General features: G+C 34.7%; 1 protein-coding gene across 30 annotated transcripts in view; it reads left to right on the forward strand.

The window, feature by feature from the left end:
- Erc2 (ELKS/RAB6-interacting/CAST family member 2) overlaps positions 1–23,104 on the forward strand; it is a 1,049,338-nt gene that overhangs the window by 363,308 nt on the left and 662,926 nt on the right. For all 30 annotated transcript variants that reach the window (XM_021244028.2, XM_021244029.2, XM_021244031.2 and 27 more), the window contains one exon: positions 10,506–10,661. In XM_021244028.2, coding sequence (XP_021099687.1) covers positions 10,506–10,661 — 156 coding nt within the window. The remainder of the gene's footprint in view (positions 1–10,505; positions 10,662–23,104) is intronic.

A 23,104-nucleotide genomic window follows, 5' to 3' on the forward strand; every position in this document is an offset into this window, starting at 1 on the left:
TTCATCTTTATCTTGAGGCCTGCCCTTCGACAGATGTGCCGCTAGCCACAATTGTAATGTGTTCTCATCTTCTGTATTGATTTCCTTGAGGGCCTAGTTCTGTATGACTGCCTATAATGTTTCTACCTAACTTAGCTGTCTATAATATTATTAATTGTATTTTTTTGAGTCAGGGTCTTGCTATATAGTTCAAGATGGCCTTGAACACACTACATAGCACAGGTTGGCCTCAAACTCTCGGTGATCTTCCTACTTCAGCTTCCCGAGTGCTAGGATTACAGGTGTGCACCATCACACCTGACTTAATTGCATTTTTAATATCAGAATGGAGAAATATTGTTTGTGTCTATTCAGAACATTTAACATATGTCTGAGACATAAATAAGGAAGAAAATATTAAAAAAATAAATCTTTTGATGTGAACTTTTTTTCCAAGATGAGGAGCTTGAAAATAAATATAGATTTTTGTGCCCCCCCATTCCCCTTCTTGAAAGAGAAATGTTCATCTGGATGTTTCTCATGTAGCTAGTTCTGAGATCGCCACTAGGGAGTCTTTGCTTTAGTGTGTGTCACAGGCAATTGAAATGAATTTTAATTACCCAGCAGCCCCTTCCATAAGTTGGGGATACATGACACTGTCAATAATCAAGCAAATTGCAGGTCCAATACTCAGCTGAGAGTCACAGGTACAGACAGCTACACTGGTTGTTAAAATAGTGAAATACTTCTACAGCTACCCCAAACCCTCCTAGGATGCTCCCAGCTCCAGCTCTTATCCTGGTATTCTTCCCCAACTCAACAACTAAAAAGTTTACCTATGACTCTGCAGAGACCTCCAGTCATGGTTCCAGTGTCCCAGGTGGTATCTGTTTGGTTTTTCTTGCCCTGTTCCCTATTCTTGCCTTGTTGTTGAGTCACTTGTCAATCACCCCTGATTCCATGGGTTTAATATATTAAATATAATAAATATGGTGTTCAATTTCCGTTTTTTAAAACACAATTCCATTGAAGCTGCCCTGTCTCTAGTGACATACTAAAGCCTTCTTTGATTTCCCTTCATTCTCAAAACTATTTAGTCTCTTATTTTCTTAGATTTTTCCATAACCTCCATCAGTTTTTACCCCTATTTGCTTTTGTTAAATCTTCTATTGTTTTCTCTATCCTTGAGTCTCAGCCATGTCTAATTCGTTTACTACTAGGCTGATGATTTCATAACGTCTATGATCTCAATTTCCATTTTTGCTTTTGTTTTTATCATTAACTGTATAAAAGCAACCTTATTACCATCTTGTTTATCAGATTACAGACAACTACCACTCATACCCAAAAACAAACTCCTAGCTTGATTCTAGCAACTTATTACTCTACCTCACCTTCTTTTCATTTCCAACTTTTCTACAACTAAACGTGAATTATTTTTACTCCATCTATCCCTTGATTCCTATTAGCTACATACTCCAGATGCATTCTTCTGTTCTACTGTATGGTGGGTATGATTCCTAGTACTTCTGGTTTTTGTGCATTATTACTTTTCCCTGATAAGAATATTTTGATCTTCTCTATGATCTTATTCATATCCAAACCCTAGATTAGGTTCCTGTGCTTTCTGGAGACTTTTGACTTTGATGTGATGGTCTTACCTATTTTAATTTTTCTGCCTGTAGATTTATAGAATATTATATTTTAATGTATTTTAGTGTTATCTTTTACACTGTCAGACTCTGCTATTACAAATGACAAAAACCTTGCTTTTGCGTTTTGGAATTTGGAGGAGTGTATATAAAGGCCCAATCATTCAAGCAGGTTCTTGATACATAATAGTGAGGCTGCATCCAGCCACCAGCCTCCATTTTCCTTACTTTCAGAAAAGGACAGAAAGACTTTTTAAAAGCCCTTGTATTTATATCATGTTCCTTAAAGAACTCTAATTCACCTTGTTAGAGTTAAGAATTCAGCCCTGGACCAGCCATGATGTCCAGAAGACATGTGATGCTTGTCTCTGGTTAGGGTCACACAGTTGAAACCCCACTAAAAACTAAAGGGAGGTGGGAAAATGCACTTCTTGAAAGGATAAGAATCTAAGCAGATAAAAAGTAATAGATAGGCTTCAAGAAATGGAAGAAAAGGTAATGTTTATTGAGCACCTACAATGTATTAGCTATTATTCTGGAAGATTTACATATTTTCACTTATTTACTTCTTACAACAATCTTTGGTTATAGGATTAGCAAGGTTAAGAATATACTCACAAAGTTAAAGAGGGCAGAACAAAAAACAGAAGCTACTGTTGTCTACATGTGCACCTAATAGAACAGGGGGATAAGTAGGGACAGCAGTTTCATATGCCTATGACAAAAATGGCAACCTTTCACCCTTCTGGGAGAGGTTCCATGATGGATACTTTGCATACATCACACTTCGCTTGCAGTGTTCTTAATGTGCTTGCAACATAATCTCATTTCAGAAAGGCTGAGTATCTTGCCCAAGAGTTTAAAGCCTGAACTAAGTTTTGCATTCAACTTTATAACTCCTTGAGTGTCAGATTTTTCACTTTTCTAGGCAGTGTATCTGGTTTATTTTATTCTTACTTTCTTTTTGCTTCTTCCCTCCCCTCTCCCCTCCCTCCCCTCCCCTCCCCTTCTCCCTCTTTTTTTCCCTCTCCCTCTCCCTGTCCCTCTTCCCCTGTGTCTCTCCCTCTCCTCCTCCCTCTCCCTCTCCCTTTCCCTCGCTCTCTCTTTCTGATTAGGTTTATGTTCATTAGCAAAAAGAAATTCATACATGGAGAACAAAACTTCAAAGATTAGGAGACCCATTAGAGACACATCTTCTACTCAGGGTTGTCAATAATGTGCACCGAGACAGAATAGCAGGAAGGATACACACCCAGGGCACAGACTCCATGAAGATTGGATCAGAAATAGGCAAATAAGACCATGACAAGAAACACAGAGCACCCTAAGTGCTTTAATTGGCATAGTCCAACCTGATTCTCTATGCCTGTGTATGATAAAGAATTGGATATCATCTGTGTAAACAGAAACACAGGAACATCATCAAAATCTTAGCCTAACCCCTGTCATCTTCATCTTTCTATAATTTGATAAGGCCCAAGAAGATGAGTTTTTTTTCCCCTCCAAATATGTTGTAGGCCTAAATTGCCTGCTTTCTGCAGTGCTTCACTGGGACTCATATGACTCTGGTTATACCACACAGCAAATACTTCCAAAGGTAGGGCGTGTCTCGGATAGCCTAAGACCAAGGGTTGCTCAGTTATGTTTGCAGTACCACTAGATGATTTTTAAAAGCTAAGCCTTCAAGAGCCTCTGTGGTATCCAGTAATAATAGTTTAGAATTTTATTCTAAATAAAGTATAATGTAATTATGTAGGGACATTTCCTGAGCATTAGATCACGTCTTCTTTAAATGAAATTGGCCCTATGTTTGTTGATCAAGGTTCACAGACTGATACATGAGCACAGTGAATTCCATGCTCTGTAAGAAAAACTTGAATTTTCTTTTTTGGCCTGATATTAAAATGCAACCAGTAATTCTTACTGTGTTTGAGAGGAAAATACATTGTGACACTCAGCAATAGAATAATTGTTACTTTTTGTGACTAAATGATATTGCTTTTTTTTTATATTCACCCACTCACCACTTCAGTATTCACAGTTCCTAGAGAGGAATTAAAATTTGTTTCTTGCTGTTTAAGGGGAAAAGAATGTTTGACAAACACAGAAAGAGTAATAATGGCACCCTGACTGGCAAAGATGCTCCAGAAGGTTTACTCTCAGGATTGCCGTAGACTTGTGCCAAGTTAGATAGCTCTTGAAAGTAGTTCATAATTTTCTAAATATATTTATACAGTAAAGTTGCCTTGGTCTTTTTTGCATTGGTCAATCTTGTACTGTGTATCTCGTGGACACCTGTGGTATTTAGATTGCCTAAATCACCTGAAGACCTTGGGAAAATACGGATTCAGATTTAGTAGTTCTGAATGGGGTCCTAAGGTTTTGCATGTCTGAAAACCCCTACGTGGTGTCTGTGCTGCTGGTCTGTAGACCACATTTTGAGTAGCAAGGATCTTGGCTATACTCCAGATTAAAGAGAGAAGGATACTCATTCATCTTGTTGACATCAGACACCCACCAAAGGGATTGATACCCAGTAAGTAGGTGCCTTTTTTATATGTTTTTTGAAATAAATAAATTAATGAGAGAATCCTCTGTGTCTAAGTTTAGTATCAGTCTGAAGCATACATATCTGGCAGTTATTTTTAAAAAGAGAGAAAAGGAGGAATAAACTCACTTCTGTCTTCCCATTCAGCTTACATCTTTGTTATTTTGATCACTGTGCCTAAGGGCCAGTGTTAGTATTCATGATCAGTTTAACAATTAGCTGGTTGAGCCTTTTGGGTAAATGGCCCTTAAGGGTTCAGTTCTATTCCTTTATTTATCAGCACCCACTTGTTACCTATTTTGGATCTTTGAAATGGTAGATATATAAAAGAATCTTGAGTATTAACCTTTGGGAGCTATGACCTACAATATGTGTATACAATATTATTTTATGAATATGGGGAAAGAAATGAAGAGACACTGAGTTTGGATGTTCTTTTCTAACAAGGGTGAAACAAACATATTTTAGCTGTATTTTCCCCTGAAATTTTTTTCACATTCTTACAGTCTCTAACCAAAACATAGTACAAACAGGACAATTTCATGGGTGTCCTATCTCATCACTATTTGGAAAATGTTACCTGAGACATGAGATGGTGAGCTCAGAAGTATGGTACTCCATGTCTGTTGTTTTATTGCTAGAGTAAGAACAAGCTCTCAGCAGACCCCTTCGGAGTGACAGAAGCTGATGGGGTCATGCAGTATTTAAGCTCCCCTCATTTTAAACTGGGGAAATTGTGGCAAGTTTTGTCTTGAGTCCAAATAATTGTTTTGGTTCTTCAATTGAGTAGTATAACTTTGAGATTAACATTGTTATTTAAGTCTAGCTTGTTTTTTCAAGAATTGACATATCTCAGGGTAATGATACTGGGCTAAAACTAGACAGAATAATTTGTGGCAGCACTCCCCAGAGCCATTGATGCTAATGTGCATTAAGAGTCTCCAACATCCAGGCACAGTGGTGCATACCTGTAATCCCAGCACTCAGTGAGGATGAGACAGTAGCATCACAAGTTCGAGTTCTACCTAGGCAAGATCCTATCTCCAAAAAAAATGTTTTTAAGGACTGAGGATGTAACTTAATGGCTGCATTTCCTTGGGTTCAATTTTCAGTGACTACGAAAACATAAAAATAAAAGAGTCTCTTGCAGGCATTTTTTAAACTTCAGTGGTATGATTGAAACATTTGGTGGAAGCTGCTAAGTGCCATTGAACAGATAGGCAGGAATCTTCAGTAGAAGAAGTGGCACATTGAACCTTAGTAACAATGTGTGACAAGTTTCAACCTGTTGTGTACAGTTAGTTGGTTGTGTGATATGGTTGACAGAAGTTTGTTTTAAAGTGTACCATAAAACATGGACCATGAACATCATGTTCTATGAAATTTTGTCAATTTCATTGAAATTGTGTGATTGTCCATTTCCAATTCCAGAGTTTTAAGAAATGTCATTATGGAAGATTAAACTTGGGTCTATGCTTATGATCCTGAGACCAATGTTCAAAGTTCTGAATGGAAATAACCCAATTTTCCTCATGTAAAAAAGTGCATCAATCAAGATGCAAAATCAAAATGATGTTGATTGTATTTTTTTACTTTGATGGAATTGTGCAAGCTGAGTTTGTACCCAGGAACACTACAGTGAACTCTGAATATTATAGGTGTTACTAGGGCATTTAAGAATTGATGTATATCGAAAATGGCCTGGGAAATGGGCAAATGGCTTCATCCTCTGTCATAACAATACTTGGTATCACACATTACTTCTGCTATGGCACTTTCTATCAGATAAAAGCATTACAATGTGTCTTCACTTGCATGAGGATTTAGCTCAGTGGTTCCACTGCCTGCCTCACAAGCACAAGGTCCCGAGTTCGATCCCTGGTACCAAACAAACAAACAACAATGTGTCCTCATCTACTTTATTCACCATGTCTGGCAATGTGTTCTTCTCCAAAGTAAAAATGACCATGAAAAGTAAACATTTGGAATCGATTCATGATATTGAGGCAGCCACTACAACACAAAAAGACATGAAAAAAGGACTTCCAGAACTGCTTCAGATAAGAACAATGAAATAAATGTTTTGAAACAAGGGGGAGTATTTTGAGGGCACTTAATGGCAATGTGTCTTTTACTGTGATATATTTTTAAAAAATGTTAATGTTCACTGCAGGTTTTGATCATATCTCATAGTTGACCCTGCAATAACATCTTTTTCCCATGGAGCGTTTGAGTCCTGTGGACTTTGGGAAAGGTTATATCCTATACTGTATTTTACTTTTCTATCTCTAAAGAAGACCCACAGGTATCTGCTTCTAGAGCTTATTTATTTGTGAAATAATAAAGATGTGTTTCAAAGCCATGACATGAATTGTTTTAAAATATCAATTACAGGGGCAGGGGATTTAGCTCAGTGGAGCTGCCGCCTGCCTCACAAGTGCAAGGTCCCGAGTTTGACCCCAGTACCAAAAAAAAAAAGATAAATAAATAAATAAATAAAGATTTCAGATGAAGTAAACTCTAGTAATCGGAAAGTAAAATATGACTCTATCTTCTAAAACTACTCAGGATGTTTTCCATATATATCTCAAATTTTCTTCTCTGTATTCTAGATCGTTGATAAGAGTTATTGAACATGTACATTTGCTGTCTTCTGAAAGAGCATCCATATCTCACTTTCAGCATGTCAGAGCTTCCATAGTTTGCTTTAAATATGTAAGTTTTTAGTCATTTATCTTAGTTTTAGCGTTTTTTTTTTTTTTTAGTAGAGAAAAGATAAAATTCTCTCTGAATTCTCAGAGCTGAGGCAGTTGAGAAATGGTAAACATGGCAACCATTTTATTTGCCTTTGATTTTCAGGCTTACATTTTTTGGCTTGAGGTTTTGTATATCAATTTGGGCACAACCCAAAACCATCTAATCTAGCTGTGTATTTTATATTTTTTCTCCACTGTGAATTCTATTTGTGTTCTCCTATTGATTTTTTTCTCTGTGCTCATAATTATGGGAATGAATTGTGTTGCACTTGCAGTTGACTCATTCAAGAACAGAAATGTAAATAAGAACAGAATAAATCTTTATGAAAATAGCTCTCACAATGCAGTGCACGTTTCAATTTGCTTTTATATTTTGGGCACTTTTGAAAAAGGTTTTGATTAATTTAAAAAATAGTAAAAGTAAAAAAGCATTATTTTCAAAGTTCTTAACTGTCGGTGAACTTTTAGTTCATCTATATCTATATCTATATCTATCTATCTGTCTATCTACCTATCTATATATATATGACAAGAGGTTTTGATCTATTAAGAAACATCCTATATATTCTTTCCTTAACAGTATATAATTCTTTAATATCCAGTGGAAAGTACTTCTCACTCATGTGGAAGTTGGTAGCTTTGGTCATTGCTAACTGAAAGTTGACTGAGAGTAAAACAGGGTTGGTGAGAAAGCAGATGCTTCTCCACCTGAGATTCTACCAAGGCTGTAAAAAAGATCTAAGATGTGAAAGCTATAAAGAGATTACAGTACACACACATGTTTATATATTTATGTATGTTTATACATAGAAACATGTAAATATGGTCATGTCAGACTTCGGTCTAAAATTCCAGGACATTTTATATAGGTAAAAAAGCAAGAATTTTGACCCTTACATTTACACTTAATTTATAGTTAAACTTTCATAAAGATTGCATTTATATAAACTCTTAATGATTATGCTTAGATATTTATAAATCTCACCAATTGCTGGTTTATATCTCGATATAGAGAATCTATATCATATTGATTAGAATTTTAATGGATACCATTTAAAATGCTTTAGGGTGAAAATACAATCTTAGGGCTTTCATAAGAGTAAGTAAAAATATTAATAGTGGATATATCTGGGTGCTGGGGTTGTGGATGATCATAATTACCTATATGGCTGTTCAAGTTTTTATAACAAGCACACCTCAACTTTATAGTCAGAAAAAATATTGATTTAAAATAACACTCATTTATTTGGGAAAACTTTTACAAACTTTTAGAAGTTCTTTTCCATCACGTTTTACTTATTATTCCTTTTTTGAAATGTGAAGCTCTCCTAACTCACAACTGAAATGAATCACTAAGTACAACTCCCTATGTTTGTCAGCTGGAGCTGCCTTAACACAGTGCTATAGACTGGGCTGAATAAGCAATGGAAATTTGTTTTCTTGTAGTTCTGGTGGCTGGGAGCTTGAGATTAGAATGTCAGCATGGTTGGGTTGTGATGTCTGGGCTGTCTTCCTGATTTGTAGGTGGCTACTTTTTTGCTATTTACTTATGTGGGGAGAGGGGAATAGGGAGTGTGTAGAGAACAAAGCCAAATGCACACATGTGCACTGTCTTATGTCTTTTCTTACAAGGATGCTAATGTTGTCACGAAAACCCCATCCTCATGAACTCATCTAACTCTTTTTGCCTCCCAAGTTTTTATAGTGAGCACACCCTATCTCCAAATGCTATCTCATTGGCAGTTGGAGCTTCAACATATAAATTGGGGGGCGGGAGGACAATACAAACTTTCGGTCTATAACATTCCCTTTACCCAAACTGGTGCGTGTAAGATTTTCAGAAATTGCATCTAAAATTGAAAAATATTGACAGACCATGTAAAAAGTACAAATGGTAGTTACTTCCAGATAGTAGGCTTAGAGATTTTCTCCATTTTCTATGAATTTAAAGTATATATTTCTTTTGTAGGTGGAAAAATACAATATAGAAGGAAATTTTTAGAAGGAAAATGAAACTGTACAATGTAGAATTTCATAATTTTGAAAATTTCAAAAATCTTTTCATTTTATCTTCTTGGGATCTTTCTGAGAATTAATGAAAATGTCCATTGTGCTTAGAATGCTTGGTTCTGGACACATAGGAGACGCCAAAAAGTAGTTGTCACTGTTCTTCTTTTTCCTCTTTTTAATAGGATGGCAAGTGTTAATAATAATAATAATAATAACAATAATAATAATAAAATAATAATAATTATAAGCTGGGGATTTAGCTCAGTGGTTTTGCTGCCTGCCTTGCAAGCGCAAGGACCCAAGTTCAATTCCTGGTACCAAAAAAAAAATCTTGTTATATTGCCACATTAGATATGCTGTGTAGCGTAGAAAAAAATCATATAATAGGTGGAAAGATAGAACAGTCATATTTGTTATTTTTTTTATTAATGAGTTAGGTATAAATAGAGTAGCCCATTCATTGTGTTTACTTTTGGAATTCTTCATCTTTCAGATTACAGTAAAATGAAGATACTTAGCTTAAGAAAAAGAATGAGTGGCTTGCTTTCACTAACATTCAGTGACAAATTTAATACAAGTTCCTTAAATATTTGCAATAAAACAGCAGATAAATGGTGATAATGAGAAAACTTAAAGTCTAACCTTGGTATGTTTCATTCCAAGGCTGATTTGAATTTAATTCTTGAAGTTGGGGAAGTGTGTGTGTGTGTGTGTGTGTGTGTGTTTGTGTGTGTTTGGTTCCTCTGTAAAAGCTCTGTTTTCTCTACTTTCTAATGCATCAGCTCTTATTCTGTACTCTCTTGTGTATCATCTGTCATTGGTTGGTTTTTTTTTCTCAAACCCACATCTGAATGTAATATTTCTAATTTTTTGGATCTGTAAATCAATAGGTTAGAAATGCCTTGCAAGGTAGTCATGTTTTTTGTCACGTAGGGACTTGACTGCTTGCCAAGTAAATCATGTTGTTGTGATATATTATTTCCAGTTTCTATAAATTTTCAGTGTTTAGTGGAGCAGTCATACTAAGTCAATATTTGGTTATTTAATTTCTCTTATGTCTGTATTTTGGATGAGAATCCTTTTTCCTATTAGTAGGTTTGAATTTCCCCTTTCCTTAGAGTCAAATTCCAAGCATGCCTTATAAAACCATCTAGAGGATATATATACCCAGTGAGTAGACCATCTTTATGTTTATAAGTGGACTCAAAAGATGCCATGCTTAACTATATCCTAAATTACAGATTTGCCCATGTTTTGGTTTTTGACACTTTAGATTTCTTTTGGGATTGTTGCTTTGGTAATTTAGTTAGCGAAACCTGTCTAGGTAACTCTTGGTATTATGTTGACACATAATACCAATTATAATTCCCATAATACTTGATTGGGAATTCAGTCATTTCAATGATGATCCTCAGAAGTAGAAAAAGTAAGTTGTTCTGAATTCGGGTTTATGTCTACAGCATAGTTAATGTAACACCACCAAAACTGCATTTTTAAATTCTGTTTAGACAGTGCTGATAAAATAGTGTTCTTTCTTTTTCTTTCCCTTTTTACTGAAAGGACACAAAAATTGCTTCATTGGAACGAAACATACGGGATCTGGAGGATGAGATCCAGATGTTAAAAGCCAATGGTGTGCTGAACACTGAGGACCGTGAAGAAGAGATCAAACAAATAGAGGTTTACAAAAGTCACTCCAAGTTTATGAAGACCAAGGTATGGCCCAGTGTTATTGTCTTTTATATTATTGGTGTGCCTGGAAAGTTATGGTTTGCATACTTAGTTCTTCCAAATACCATATAATCTGCTTTATGTAATATCATGAAATATATAGACAATAAAGGAAAATGTGGAATATTTTTAGTTCAGAAATACAGATTCCAAAAAAGGATCAAGGAAAACCTTTGGTGGGATTTCTACTTACTATGATGTTCAGACTCTTTTAATGAGTTTCGTTGCTGTTTCTCTATTTCAGGAATTAACATATTTTGTTTTTTCTCTTTCACATTTTTAGTGTTCCTAAGTTTGCTATTTTTTTTATGTTGTTATGTTGCCAAGTTTCTTGCCCATTCTTAGAAGGTGATCATCTTGGCCCAGGGATTTAGCTCAGTGGTTCTGCTGCCTGCCTCGCAAATGCAAGGTCCTGAGTTCAATCCCCAGTACCAAAAAAGAAAAAGAAAAAAAGAAAAAAAAAGATGGTGATCATTTCAGATGGGGCTGCTTTTATAAGTCAAATTAAATTATTTCAATGTTATTAAGATACTTTGGTTTTAGTATAGCATTTAACACCTAAATGATTTTAAGTTTCCATTCTTCCATTTACTGAAATTATTCAATCCTTCTAAGCTTCGGTGTCTTCTTCCATAAAATAAAGGTGAGAAAACAACCTCCATCACTGATTTGGTTTTTTATCATTATCAATTGCTATGGAGTATTTATAAAATATTATTAGGGTAACTTGCTCTTTTAATTTATATTAATATTGCCAGTTTTAAAGAATTGGCTTGTATTTTTCAAAATTAAACTTTGGACTGTAACTGGAGTGAGCACCTGAATATTACTTCTACGTATGCATAACTATTAAATTTCTGAGTAATCCCAAGTTGATCGCTGGAGACTTTGAGATGCTTTTATCTAATCCTCTATTAAACCATTTTACTTCTCAGAGTAATAACCATACCAAGTTTTTAAAAATTTCTCTTTTTTTAATCACTTTTAAATGTCCCTGTTCTTGTTCTAGGGTTTAATCTTGTTTGTTGCATTATAATATGCAACAGGGTTAGAGTGATGCAGACTTCTGTGAGAAAGTGGTGGGAGAGGGGGACAGAGTTTAAATGATTTTTCTTAGCTGTGAAATGCATGCATGTTCACTGCAGAGTTTGCAAATTGTAGAGAGGAATTAAAAATGTGTAGTATTTACTTCACCACTTATGCATGTGTGTTTCTGCAAGGGAAAAAAACCCAAAGACTGTGCTTACCTCTGCCAACTTCCCATCTCTAAAATAGATGCTAATTATGACTGAAAATGTAGAGATTGGAGATATAAGGACAGTGTTCCACATTTTAATGTGGGCATTTCCTTCAGGGCCTAGGACAGACTGCCTAGTGGATCTTGCTGGCTGCTCCGTGCTCCCCTTTGGTTTCTTTTTTTGTAGTCCCTCTCTCCAAGAGCTGAACTGAGGTACAACAAGTGCAGAGTTAGGGTGACCTGGGGTGACTTGCAGGCAGTGCCTGGATTACTCTGGGAGTGAATGCCAGAGGCATAGATATGAGTGAAGTCAAGAAGTTTTGGGTCATTATTTGTTTTGACTTAAGCTTTTCTTTCCTGCTCTATCATTCAGTAATGGGAGATTGATCGTTGATTCCAGTTCTAAAACTAAAAAGGCCAGACATTTTACAAACTCTTCCCTTCATCATGGACTGTATTCAGGTGAATAAAGCATTTATAGAGTCCTTATCAAGCAAGTGAGGACATTTACTAGCCCAAATTTATCTGAGACACTATCAATCCTTGAGTTAGATTAACTTTTAAGGACTAGTTGCAAAAGTGGTCAGGCCTGAGGAATATTCGAGGGGATCTCATAGTGGGATGAGGTGGAGAGTACAAGGCTGAGGACTAAAGCAGATCCTGGCAAGTCTCTAGCCTACCCTTGCTACCCTACATGGCCTTGGGAGAGTGACTTTAGTCACTCAGCCACACTTTCCTCCTCTATAAAATGAGGTCAGCACTGCCAGACTTAGGTGACTCAAGGGGATTATATAAGTATTTAATGAGATAATGCAGTTAAAGTGCCTGGCTCAAAAAGTAGCTAATAATTTTAAGCATTATTCTTACATAACTATAAACAAATATGATAATAACAATAAATTTAAGCTGATACATAAAATAGACTTCTAAGAAATACAAATTAAAATGAGTTTTTATGTCATATAGATACTCTTAGACTGATAAATATTAGCAAAAAAGTATTAGAGTGAGTTTTTATATTTTTTCCATTAAAAATGCATTTACTGGCTTGAACCAGAATATTTATAGCTCATTGCTTTATTTGATTTTTCTTAATTTTCCTGCTTTGAGAGGTGAGTAAGATTCTTTATCTAAGCCTATGAATACTACTTGCACTATTCTTATAATGAATAAAGCGTGTAGGTTGGAGGCAAGGGAAATATTTTAAGTGGCCATGCAGAAGACAATGCACTCCTGTTTTGATCTTGAGCAGATGATTGGAACTGTTAGAGCCTCTTGAAATTTCTATGGTTAAATTAAAGTAGTCATGAAGACTTAAGTTGCTTTTATCAATATGACATCATAGCAAAACCAGGTCATCAATTTTTAGAAATGTGGAGGAAGGGTTGTAAAAGTATAAAAGTAGAGTTTTAGAATTTCCACTTATAAAGCCAGGAATACCAAATATAGCTGGCCAGGGATAAAATGCCAGCATCTAGCAAATCCTCTGGCACATGGATGTTGTCCCTGAGACAACATCCAGTTTAGGATACCTTCTGATTTTTGCACGTCTCCTCTGTTGACATCTCTAATTCTTATCCCAGCACCAGAGGCTTAGAGGAATCAGACTGTGAGAGCTAAATCTAAGAAGTCATGGAAATGATGAGTTACTTTCAGGGATATCATTAAGCCTTTGAGAATGGAACTGCCATATAAATAATTGTTTTTTTGTTTTTTTTTTTTAAAAAGATGTCATCTTCTTTGTGTGTAAGGCTTTGCTCCTAGTCTAACAGGTTTTTTATCTACTGATGCCAGTATTTTTATATTAGCTGCTCCCTCTGTTTTTGGTGCTTGCCATGGAACCACTCTGCTCTCTTAGATCTCCCTCTTTATTCTGAATTTGTAACACATTTTCTTGTAAACCTCTGACGGATTACAACCCAAACTGCATGATAATAATAAACATATTACTTTCTAGACATAAGAGCTGTATCTGCAGTGAAAAAGAAGCTGTTTTCCTTGGCAGAGTGGTTTTTTTTCAGGGTGTTGGTTGTGTCACAGTCTTAAGTGGGGGAAAAATTTTCAGACGGGATGAAGTGTGCCTGATCTCCACATGGAGTTCATATGAAGCATGTGATGCCGTTTTGATTGGGTTTTCTTCTGGCTGTCACAGAGAGACTTCCTCATCCTCAGTTTTCATGCATGTTCAATTGCATCATTTTCCATTTTTATTAAGTTTATAGCTATGAAAGAAGTGAAAGGCATATTTTTATGGAAGAATATGAGGTTTTACTCTGTAATTGTATTCCCCTTAGTAAGGCCTTTTTCTATTATTGTCTATATAAATATTTACTTAAAATTTACAGCATGTACATATGAATCACCAAAACTGAACTAAGAAGATATAAAAACCCTGAATAATCAAATAATAGGCAATGAAATACAAGGTATAATAAAAAATCTATTAACTAAGAAAAGTTCAGGTCTGGAGAATTCACTGCTGAATTCTGCAAAGCTTTGGAAAAGATTTAGTGTCAATACTCCTCAAGACTCTTTAATGAAATTGAAAGGGAAGAAGTACTCCCAAAGTCATTCCTGGAATTGAACATTACCCTGATTCCAAAACCAGACAATCCAACCAAAACAGAGAACTACTGGCCAATCTCTTTCATAGATATAGATTTAAAAATCCTCAAGATACTGGCAAACAGAGTATAACAAATCATCAAAAAGATCATACATTGTGACCAAGTAGCCTTCATCCCAGGGATGCAAGGATAGTTCAGCATACACAAATCAATGAGTATAATAGATCATATAAACTGAAACAAGAACAAGAATCACATAATCTTCTCAATAGACTCAGAAAAGCCCTTGACAAAATCCAATGTCCATTCCTGATGAAAACACTAAAGAAGATAGGTATAGAAATACTTTATCTTAATCTGATAAAAGCCATTTATGACAAACCTCCCGCCAACATTATACTAAGTGTTGAAAAACTGAAAGCTTTCTCTCCAAAATCAAGAACAAGAAAGGATGTCCACTGTCTCCACTTCTGTTTAACACAGGATTCAACTCAAAACATTAGTCAGAGAAATCAGGCAAGAAAAAGAAATATATATATATATATATATATATATATATATATATATGAGAAAAGAAGTCAAATTATCCTTATTTGCAGATGACATGATCATCTACATAGAAGACCAAAAAAATTCTACCAAAAGACTCCTTGAATTAATAAGCAGTTTCAGCAGTGTAGGATACAGAATCAGCACACAAAAAGTCAATAGCATTCCTGTATACAACAGTGAACTCACTGAGAAAGAAATGAAGAAAAATATACTATTCACAATAACATTGAGAAAAATTAAATACTTAGGAATTAACCTTAGGAAAAACCTCTACAATGAAAAATGCAGAACTCTGGAAAAAGGAGATCAAAGAGGGTATCAGAAAATAGAAAGATATGCCCTGTTCCTGGATGGGCATAACCAATATAGTAAAAGTGACTTGAGTCATTCTTTACAAAAATAGATACACCTTGAGACCCTAATATAAAGTGAAAGAAATCAGACACATAAGCTTAAATATCACATAATTTCTTTTATATGAGAAACAAAGTATTATAAAAAAGCGCAAAATATAGATAATAAGTAGAATAGCTCTTTCTCAAATGGGAAGGGGATGAAGAAATGGAAGGAGGGCTGAGGGAGGAGAGGGAATAAAAAGAGGAATTAAGATGTGTTAGGTACTTGTACCAACTCCTCAGAAGGAATGTAAACATTATGTAATGCAAACATAAAAAATAAAAACAAAAGCATAAAATTCATATCATGGCAGTCATGGCCTGAAAGCTATTTAAAGCCATTGCTTATTTAACATTTATAGACTGAAATAGCTTTTTCATGATCACAGTACAGTATTTCTATTGAAGAAATTAGATGCATGCAGAGCCTGCTATCCCCTTTCTTCTGCTTCACACCCCTCCGGACCAAGTTGATTTCATTCAAATTTCTCTTTCCATGCCTCAACCCCCATACCAGCTTTCAAATCTGATATTTGTGGAAGTTAGCACAAAGTATTTTTTTCACTATAAACATCATCTTTGCTTACGCATGCAGAGCTGAAAGTTTGTTGGGTTATAATTTCAGATGAATCAGTTTCATATGTGCAATGAACTATATACTGTGTCCTCAGCTACAACTGGATATAATTTGGGGACCGTCCTCCCCTGAGAAAGATGTTGATCAACAGAGTCTAATTTCTTTTATCATTTTAGGCAATCCTAATTCTCATTTTCTCTCTTTTTGTTTATATGTCATTCATGTGTGTGTTTGAGAGAGAGAACTTTTTACTTTTATTCCATACAGAAATGATCATGGACTTGTAATTCATTTAATTAGTATAAGGATGTAATGTGTTTCATGAGTAACACATATACCTGAGGAGTACTTATTTGTTCACATAAACAGTGATAAGCTACCATGATTTTTTCCAAATAAACCTTTAAGCAGACCCAGAGTCTTTCTCAAGATCATTTTCTATTCAACCACTACCAGTCCAGATTTAGTAAGTGGGATAAAACCTGTTTGTTCCCTGATATCTTGGAAATGGGATTTCCTCTGTATTCAACTTTCTAGTAATTTGTGTAACCCCAAAATGGGGTCTCACTCTTTATTAAGCTTAACATTCTGTTCATGTTCAGCTGTTGCATCAGTAGCTTCGTTACTCCTTATGCCATTTTTTGTTTATAGAAACAATAGGAAATGCTAACTGAATATATATTTTTTATAATCTCAAGTGTCAGAACTAAGCCATAGCAGGGGGCTCCAGTCTAAGTAGCACATTGGTTGTTTATTCTTACTGCCATTCTGTCAGGTAGATGGGGTTGAGATGGATTTCAGAGTAACAAGGACACTGGAGAAAAGAGTAAGAAGGCTTGGCTGATACAGATGAGGTATCTAATCAGAGCCCCACTACTGCCACAACCTGACCCTGGGGTCTCAGACAGTTACACCATTGCTGTGAAGATAAAATAAAAAAATCCTCCCCATTCTATCTTCCATTTAAGATAAAGGGCTCCAGGAAAAAAATCTGTTTTAGATTTGGAGCCAAGTAAAAGTTGAAAAAGCTAGTTCTGAAAATGTATAATCCCAGTTGGCTTTTAGATTGATATGCTGTGTGAGATGATCCAAAAACTTAAAATAGGTAATGTGTTTAAAGGAGTCCTTGGTTGGTACTGTCCCCATGTATTAGTAGAGGCAATGCTCTGAAGGACATATGTTCAGTATAGGCCTCAAATATTTCTCTAAATTAAGTTCCAAAAAATATGAATGCACAGCGAAAAAAAAATCACAGTCTCAAGGAAAAAAAAGCTACTGTAATTGATAGCCAGTAGAAAGAACAAAAAAGAACTAGAAAGCAAAGACTGTAGAACTTAGACTGTACCTAAGTACTTATGTTTCAATAAATAAAAGGAGTTGAAAATGTGAATAAAGGCCAGAAGACTGTAAAAACCATGAAGATTTAAAATGACCAAATAAAATGTCTGGAAATGGGGAAATAACAAATTTAATAACTCAATGAATAATTTTAACAGCAGAGTGGTCACAGTAGAAGAGAGATTTAATAAACTAGGAAATGGGATAGAAGAGATTAAAAGATAAAGAAAACATAAAAGATAAATTGAGATACATGAAAGAGTAAGATCTAGAGTAAGTATGATCAGCGTTCCATAGTAAAATAGAGATGGAATGGGGGGCACAGTCACTATTCAGAAGCCATATTTGAAGAGATAAAGGTTGAAAATTTTGTAAAACTAATAACAGGTGCAAATCTGCAGATTCAGGAAGCCCAAAGTACCATAAATAGGATAAAAAGAAATCCCTATTTGCACCAGAGTAAAACTACAAAATCTTAGAGACAAAGTTTTAGAAATTAGTAACATGTGTCCAAAATAATTATTATGAATGGCTAAGAAATACATGAAATGTTTACTAGTCATTAGAAACATAAAATTAAAGCCAAAATGAAATAGCCCTCACACCCACTAGAATGGCTGTAATTAAAAAACATAGATTTTAAAAAGTGTTGGTGAGTGAGTAAAGAAAGTAGAACTTTTATACACTGCTGATGAGAATATAAAATGGTGTGGTGACTTTGGAAAACAGTTTAAAAGTTCCTCAAAATATATAGTTACCTTGTTTCCCAACAATTTCATTTGTAGGTATATACTCAAAAGAAGTGAAAGCATATGTCCACATAGAGTTGCATATGAATGTTCTTAGCAACATTATTTATAATAATCAAAATCTGAAAACAATACAAATGCTCATCGCCCAATAGTTGAATAAACAAAATGTAGCCTATTCTTAATAGTGGAATATTACTTAGCAACACAAAGGAATGAGTATATGCTAGAGTGTGGATAGATCTTAAAACCAGTCTGGTATGTGAGAACAGTATGCCATGTGAAAGAAACCATACACAAAGGACACATATTGTATAATTTCATTTATATGAAATGTCTAGGATAGGCCGATCCATACAGACACAAAGTCAATTATTGGTTCCCTGTGGTTGGGATGGGATATAAGGAATGGGAAGGGCTTCTAATTGTTACAAGGTTTCTTTTTGAGATGACAAAAATATTCTAAAATTAGATTTTTGAGGATGGTTGAACAATTCTTTGAATGTACTGAAAGCAATCAACTTATACTTTAAAAAGGGATAAGGCATATATATTTCATTAATGCTGTTTTTAAAAAAGCAACACAAAGAAGCAACTCATTTTACTTTTGCAGGAATGAATTTGACTTCTCAGTAGCGTTCGGTAGCCATAAGATAAGAGAATAATATCCTCAACATGCTGATAGAAAATATCTCTTAATCTAGAAGATTGGTGTTAATGGTAAGCAATAATGTTCAAGATAATGAATAAAATTGATAATTTTAAGGCAAAATTGAATTTGACAAAGCCCTACTAAAGCAAAATTTACAAGATAAAACACTAGAACTCATTTCTTTTATCCAACTATAAATTATTACTCACTGACCACTCTTCCATTCTTTCTCACCTCTGGCAACCACTAATGTATGCTCAACTTCTATGAGACCAACTTTTCTAGTTTCCATACGTAGCTGAGATCATAAGCTATTAGTATTTCTGTGCCTGGCTTATTTCACATAATATAATTACCTCTATTTCCGTTCATGTTGTATCAAATGTCAGGGTTTTTTCCTTTTTGTGGCTGAATAGTATTCCATTATGTATATTTTTCACATTTACAAAAATCGTTCATCTGAACAACTCAGATTATTTCCATTTCTTGGCAGTTGTGAATAGTACTACAATAAACATGGGAGAGGACATATCTTTTCAAGGTACTCATTTCATTTCCATTAGATATTTACCAAGTTTGCTGGCTCACAAGGTAGTTCTATTAGCAATTTTTAAAGGAATGGTCATACTGTTTTTGATAATGGCCACACAAATTTACATTCCCCCAGCAGAATGAAGGGTTCCCTGTCTCCGTATTTTTGCCAGCAATTTCCTTTTGTCATTTTGATCATAGGCAACCTAACTGAAGTAGGGTGATATCTCATTATGCTTTTGATTTCCATTTCTCTGATGATTAGTGATGTTAAACTTTTTAAATATACCTTTTGTTTGGCATTTGTCCTTTTTTTGAGAGATGTTCCTTTAGTTACCCCATTTAAAAATTGAGTCATCATCATCATCAGTATTGATAGTGTTGATCATTAGTATTCATTGAGTTGATAAGCAAAAGTAGTGATGAGTGTATAGTTAAAGCTAAACAAAAATGGACTGTACAAAAGTAATAATGAGTTAAAAAATAAAATAGGAAAAAACTAAAATACATGATAATAGTAATGTGTGTTAAGAAGGTGGTGAATGGATTTAAGATGTCTCAAGATCATGATATTATTCAGAAAAAAGATAAACATAATATATTGACTTTTCATTTTATTAAGTTAAGTAAATGTTACATTTTCTAGAGTAACAACCTAAAAATTAAAAGTAAACAAAATTAAAAATAATACATATAAAAGTGTAACTTTTAAATGATTAACAAAAATTAGAGTCATTTAAAACAAGGCAATAAAAAAGAAAGAAATGATAGTGCATGTAGAAATCACAAGATAAGATAGTTGAATTAAAATCATATATATGTAGTAGATGCTTTACTTAATTTCATCAGAAGGAATAAAAGAATGTGGATATATTCTGTTTATAGGAGTCATCTAAAACAAAGGGCTAAAAATACCATAAAAGTGAAGTGACATACTAGCCAAGTATTAACCATAAAATAGTTGTTGTAGACTTTAAAGAACCAATTTTTAGGGTGGGGGATTTAGCACAAGGTCCTGAGTTTGATCCCTGGTACTGAGAAAAAAAGCAATTTTTAGAGCTAAAAATATTGACAGAACCAAAATGATAAATTGATTATTGCACCATACAGCAGATGGTTGTAATCCATCCTCTAAGCCAGTGGTAGTCAACCTATAGCATGAGTGCAGCAGGGGGGTGTTTGTTATTATTGAAAGCTCTAAAAGGTTCACCATCACGGCTCTAAGCAATCAACAGATGAAGATTTTAAAAATCCAAGTATGCACAATTTAAATTACCCAGTTTAAAGTGTTATATGATCCTGTGCACATTATAAAATACTGCACCCAACAGCTATTAGGTATGTATTTTATTTTTAAGCACAGAAAGTTCATTTTGATATGACCGTATACAAGTTTTAAATGGTTAGTATCAAATAGACCATGTTCTTTATAAAGGAAGTATAAAAAATGCACAAACACAAAAATATCCATGGGTTTAGAAATCACGAAATATACTTGTAAATTATTCATGAGTGAAGAGGAAATAATAACAGAGTATCTTGGCCACTTCCTTCAAAGCTGAGACATAATACCTACACCCATAATTTCATGGAGAGGTTTATTTTGGCTCATGGTTACAGTTTCTGGTCAGCTGGCTCCAAGGCAGAAATGACAAGGTGGAAGGGTCTGGAGGCTGCTCGGGTCATAGTGGCCAGAAAGCAGAAAGAGAAAGGAGGAGTCAGGGAGGGAGATATAGCCTTCTAGGCCACACCCTTAGTGACCCACCACTAACCAGGCCCCACCACCTAACAGCAAGTCAGCTATCAACCCATTTGTGAATCACTAAATCATTTAAAAATAAAAGCAGAAATTAATGCAATAGAAAATGAAAATGAAAATGTAACCACATGATCAACACAGCCAAAATAGGCTCTTTGATTAGATTATTCAAAGTAACATGCCTCTGCTTGGATTTATCAAGAAAAAGAGGTTAAAAATAAAGAGTGTTAAGAATAAAAAACAAAGCATAACCACAGATGCCACTGATATAAAAGATGAATGGGTTTTATGAAAATTTCTTGGAAATAAATGTGAAAATTTACATGGAATGAAAGTTTCTTACAGGGAAATACTTATCAAAATTGACCCTACTAATTAGAAGTATGAATATTTGTATAACCAGGAAAAAATGGATGTAGTAAGTACTGTTCTTGGAAAAAGAAAATATCAGCTTTAGATGATTTTGCTGGTAATTTCTAATGAACATTAATGAAAAGTATTTCAGTTTTACACAAACCCTTCAGAACACATTAAAATAAGAAACAATGACTGAGTCAATACTAAAGTTTGACAAGGAAAGTGTAAGATAGGAAAATTACAAAACAATCTTAATCATAAACATAAATGAAGAATCCTAACAAAATATTAGCAAGCGGCACCTAGTAACATATAAAAATATGGCACATGTTGGATAAGTAAGGTTTTCTTAGTAATACAAAGGTAGATTAGTATTTAAAAACTTCATCAATGTAATTCATTGCATTAACATTTTAAAAGTGAAAATGGTAAATCAAGAGAAGCAGACTTCTTTATATTAAACATTCATTAATGATTAAAAATCTCACGTACATTGATAAAGAAAGAGAACTTTCTGAATCCTAAGAGAGTGACTGTAAAGATCTAGCTACTACATTAGTTAAGAAAATAAAACTGCTGTTCTGCATGTGAAAGAAAAAAGCTAAAACAAACATCGGATTAACTGATCAAGCATTAAAGTTCTCTTCAAGGACTGATGTAAGACAGAGGGACCACCATTATCACCAGACCTGTCTGTGTTTCTGCATGACCTTTCCATGTGGCTGATGAGGGCTTCCTCACAGCATGGTAGCCACAGTGGTTGGACTTGTAACATGGTCTTGCTTCCAGTGAGAGGAACCTCACTCAACGTGCCAGTCTTCCTATGGATTAGGCAGGGACAGGTGTACTGATACTTTTACTGTGTTCAGTTGGTTGAAGCAGTTTGTAATCCAACACAGATGCAAGAGAGAGTAAATGGACTCCACCTCTATTTGAGAGTGGTGGTGTATGTGTACAAGTAGAAAGGAATTGGTGGGAGTTGTATCGAAGATCATTTACAACAATCAGATCAGATTGAAAAAAGTGTAAAAGGCTGATGACATAGACATTGATAGACACATACTTACAAAGTGCTTGTGGTCATGTAAATTAATATACCATATTACTTATGGATGCAGAAATATATATTAAACCAAAAACACAAGAGAGGAAATTATAAGCCTAAAATACAGAGTAATAATTATTTCTGAATGAGGGGAAGGAGGTTCAAATAGGGTGGACATGGGTAATTTGAATTTTTTGTTTGCATTTTTTTCTTTTTTTTGACAAATTAAATTATGGATGTTTCCTGTATTCCTTTTCCTTATACCTCATGTATATTTTATGTTCTTCTGTGTCTCTTCAACATTTACTATAAGTAAAACCAAAGCATCCAATTTTTTGAGGATTTTAATTGGTGAAATGCTTCCCTTGACTGATTATCTGTACTATGAGTTATATCTTGGTTAATTACCTTTGTTAGCTCTCTGTTAACCCTCCTGAGGATTGTGATTGTGATAGAGTTGGAGGTTTCATAGATGAATAGAGTTGGTCAGGAAGTATTCATTTCATTGTGAATTTAGAGCGTCAGTGAGGTAGAAGGCAATCTGCTGATATTACTGTTCCCATAGGGCCTTTTCCAGACCTCTAACACTGTGTGATTTCCAAGCCCACCTCTTTAAGCAAATTCATGGCTTGTCCTACTGGATTAGTGATCACTGGCTATTAAACAGTG

This window comes from Heterocephalus glaber, unplaced genomic scaffold, assembly GCF_053883595.1.
Source record: "Heterocephalus glaber isolate CG9 unplaced genomic scaffold, H.glaber_assembly_v1.0 deba00001472, whole genome shotgun sequence".
Taxonomy (NCBI): domain Eukaryota; kingdom Metazoa; phylum Chordata; class Mammalia; order Rodentia; family Bathyergidae; genus Heterocephalus; species Heterocephalus glaber.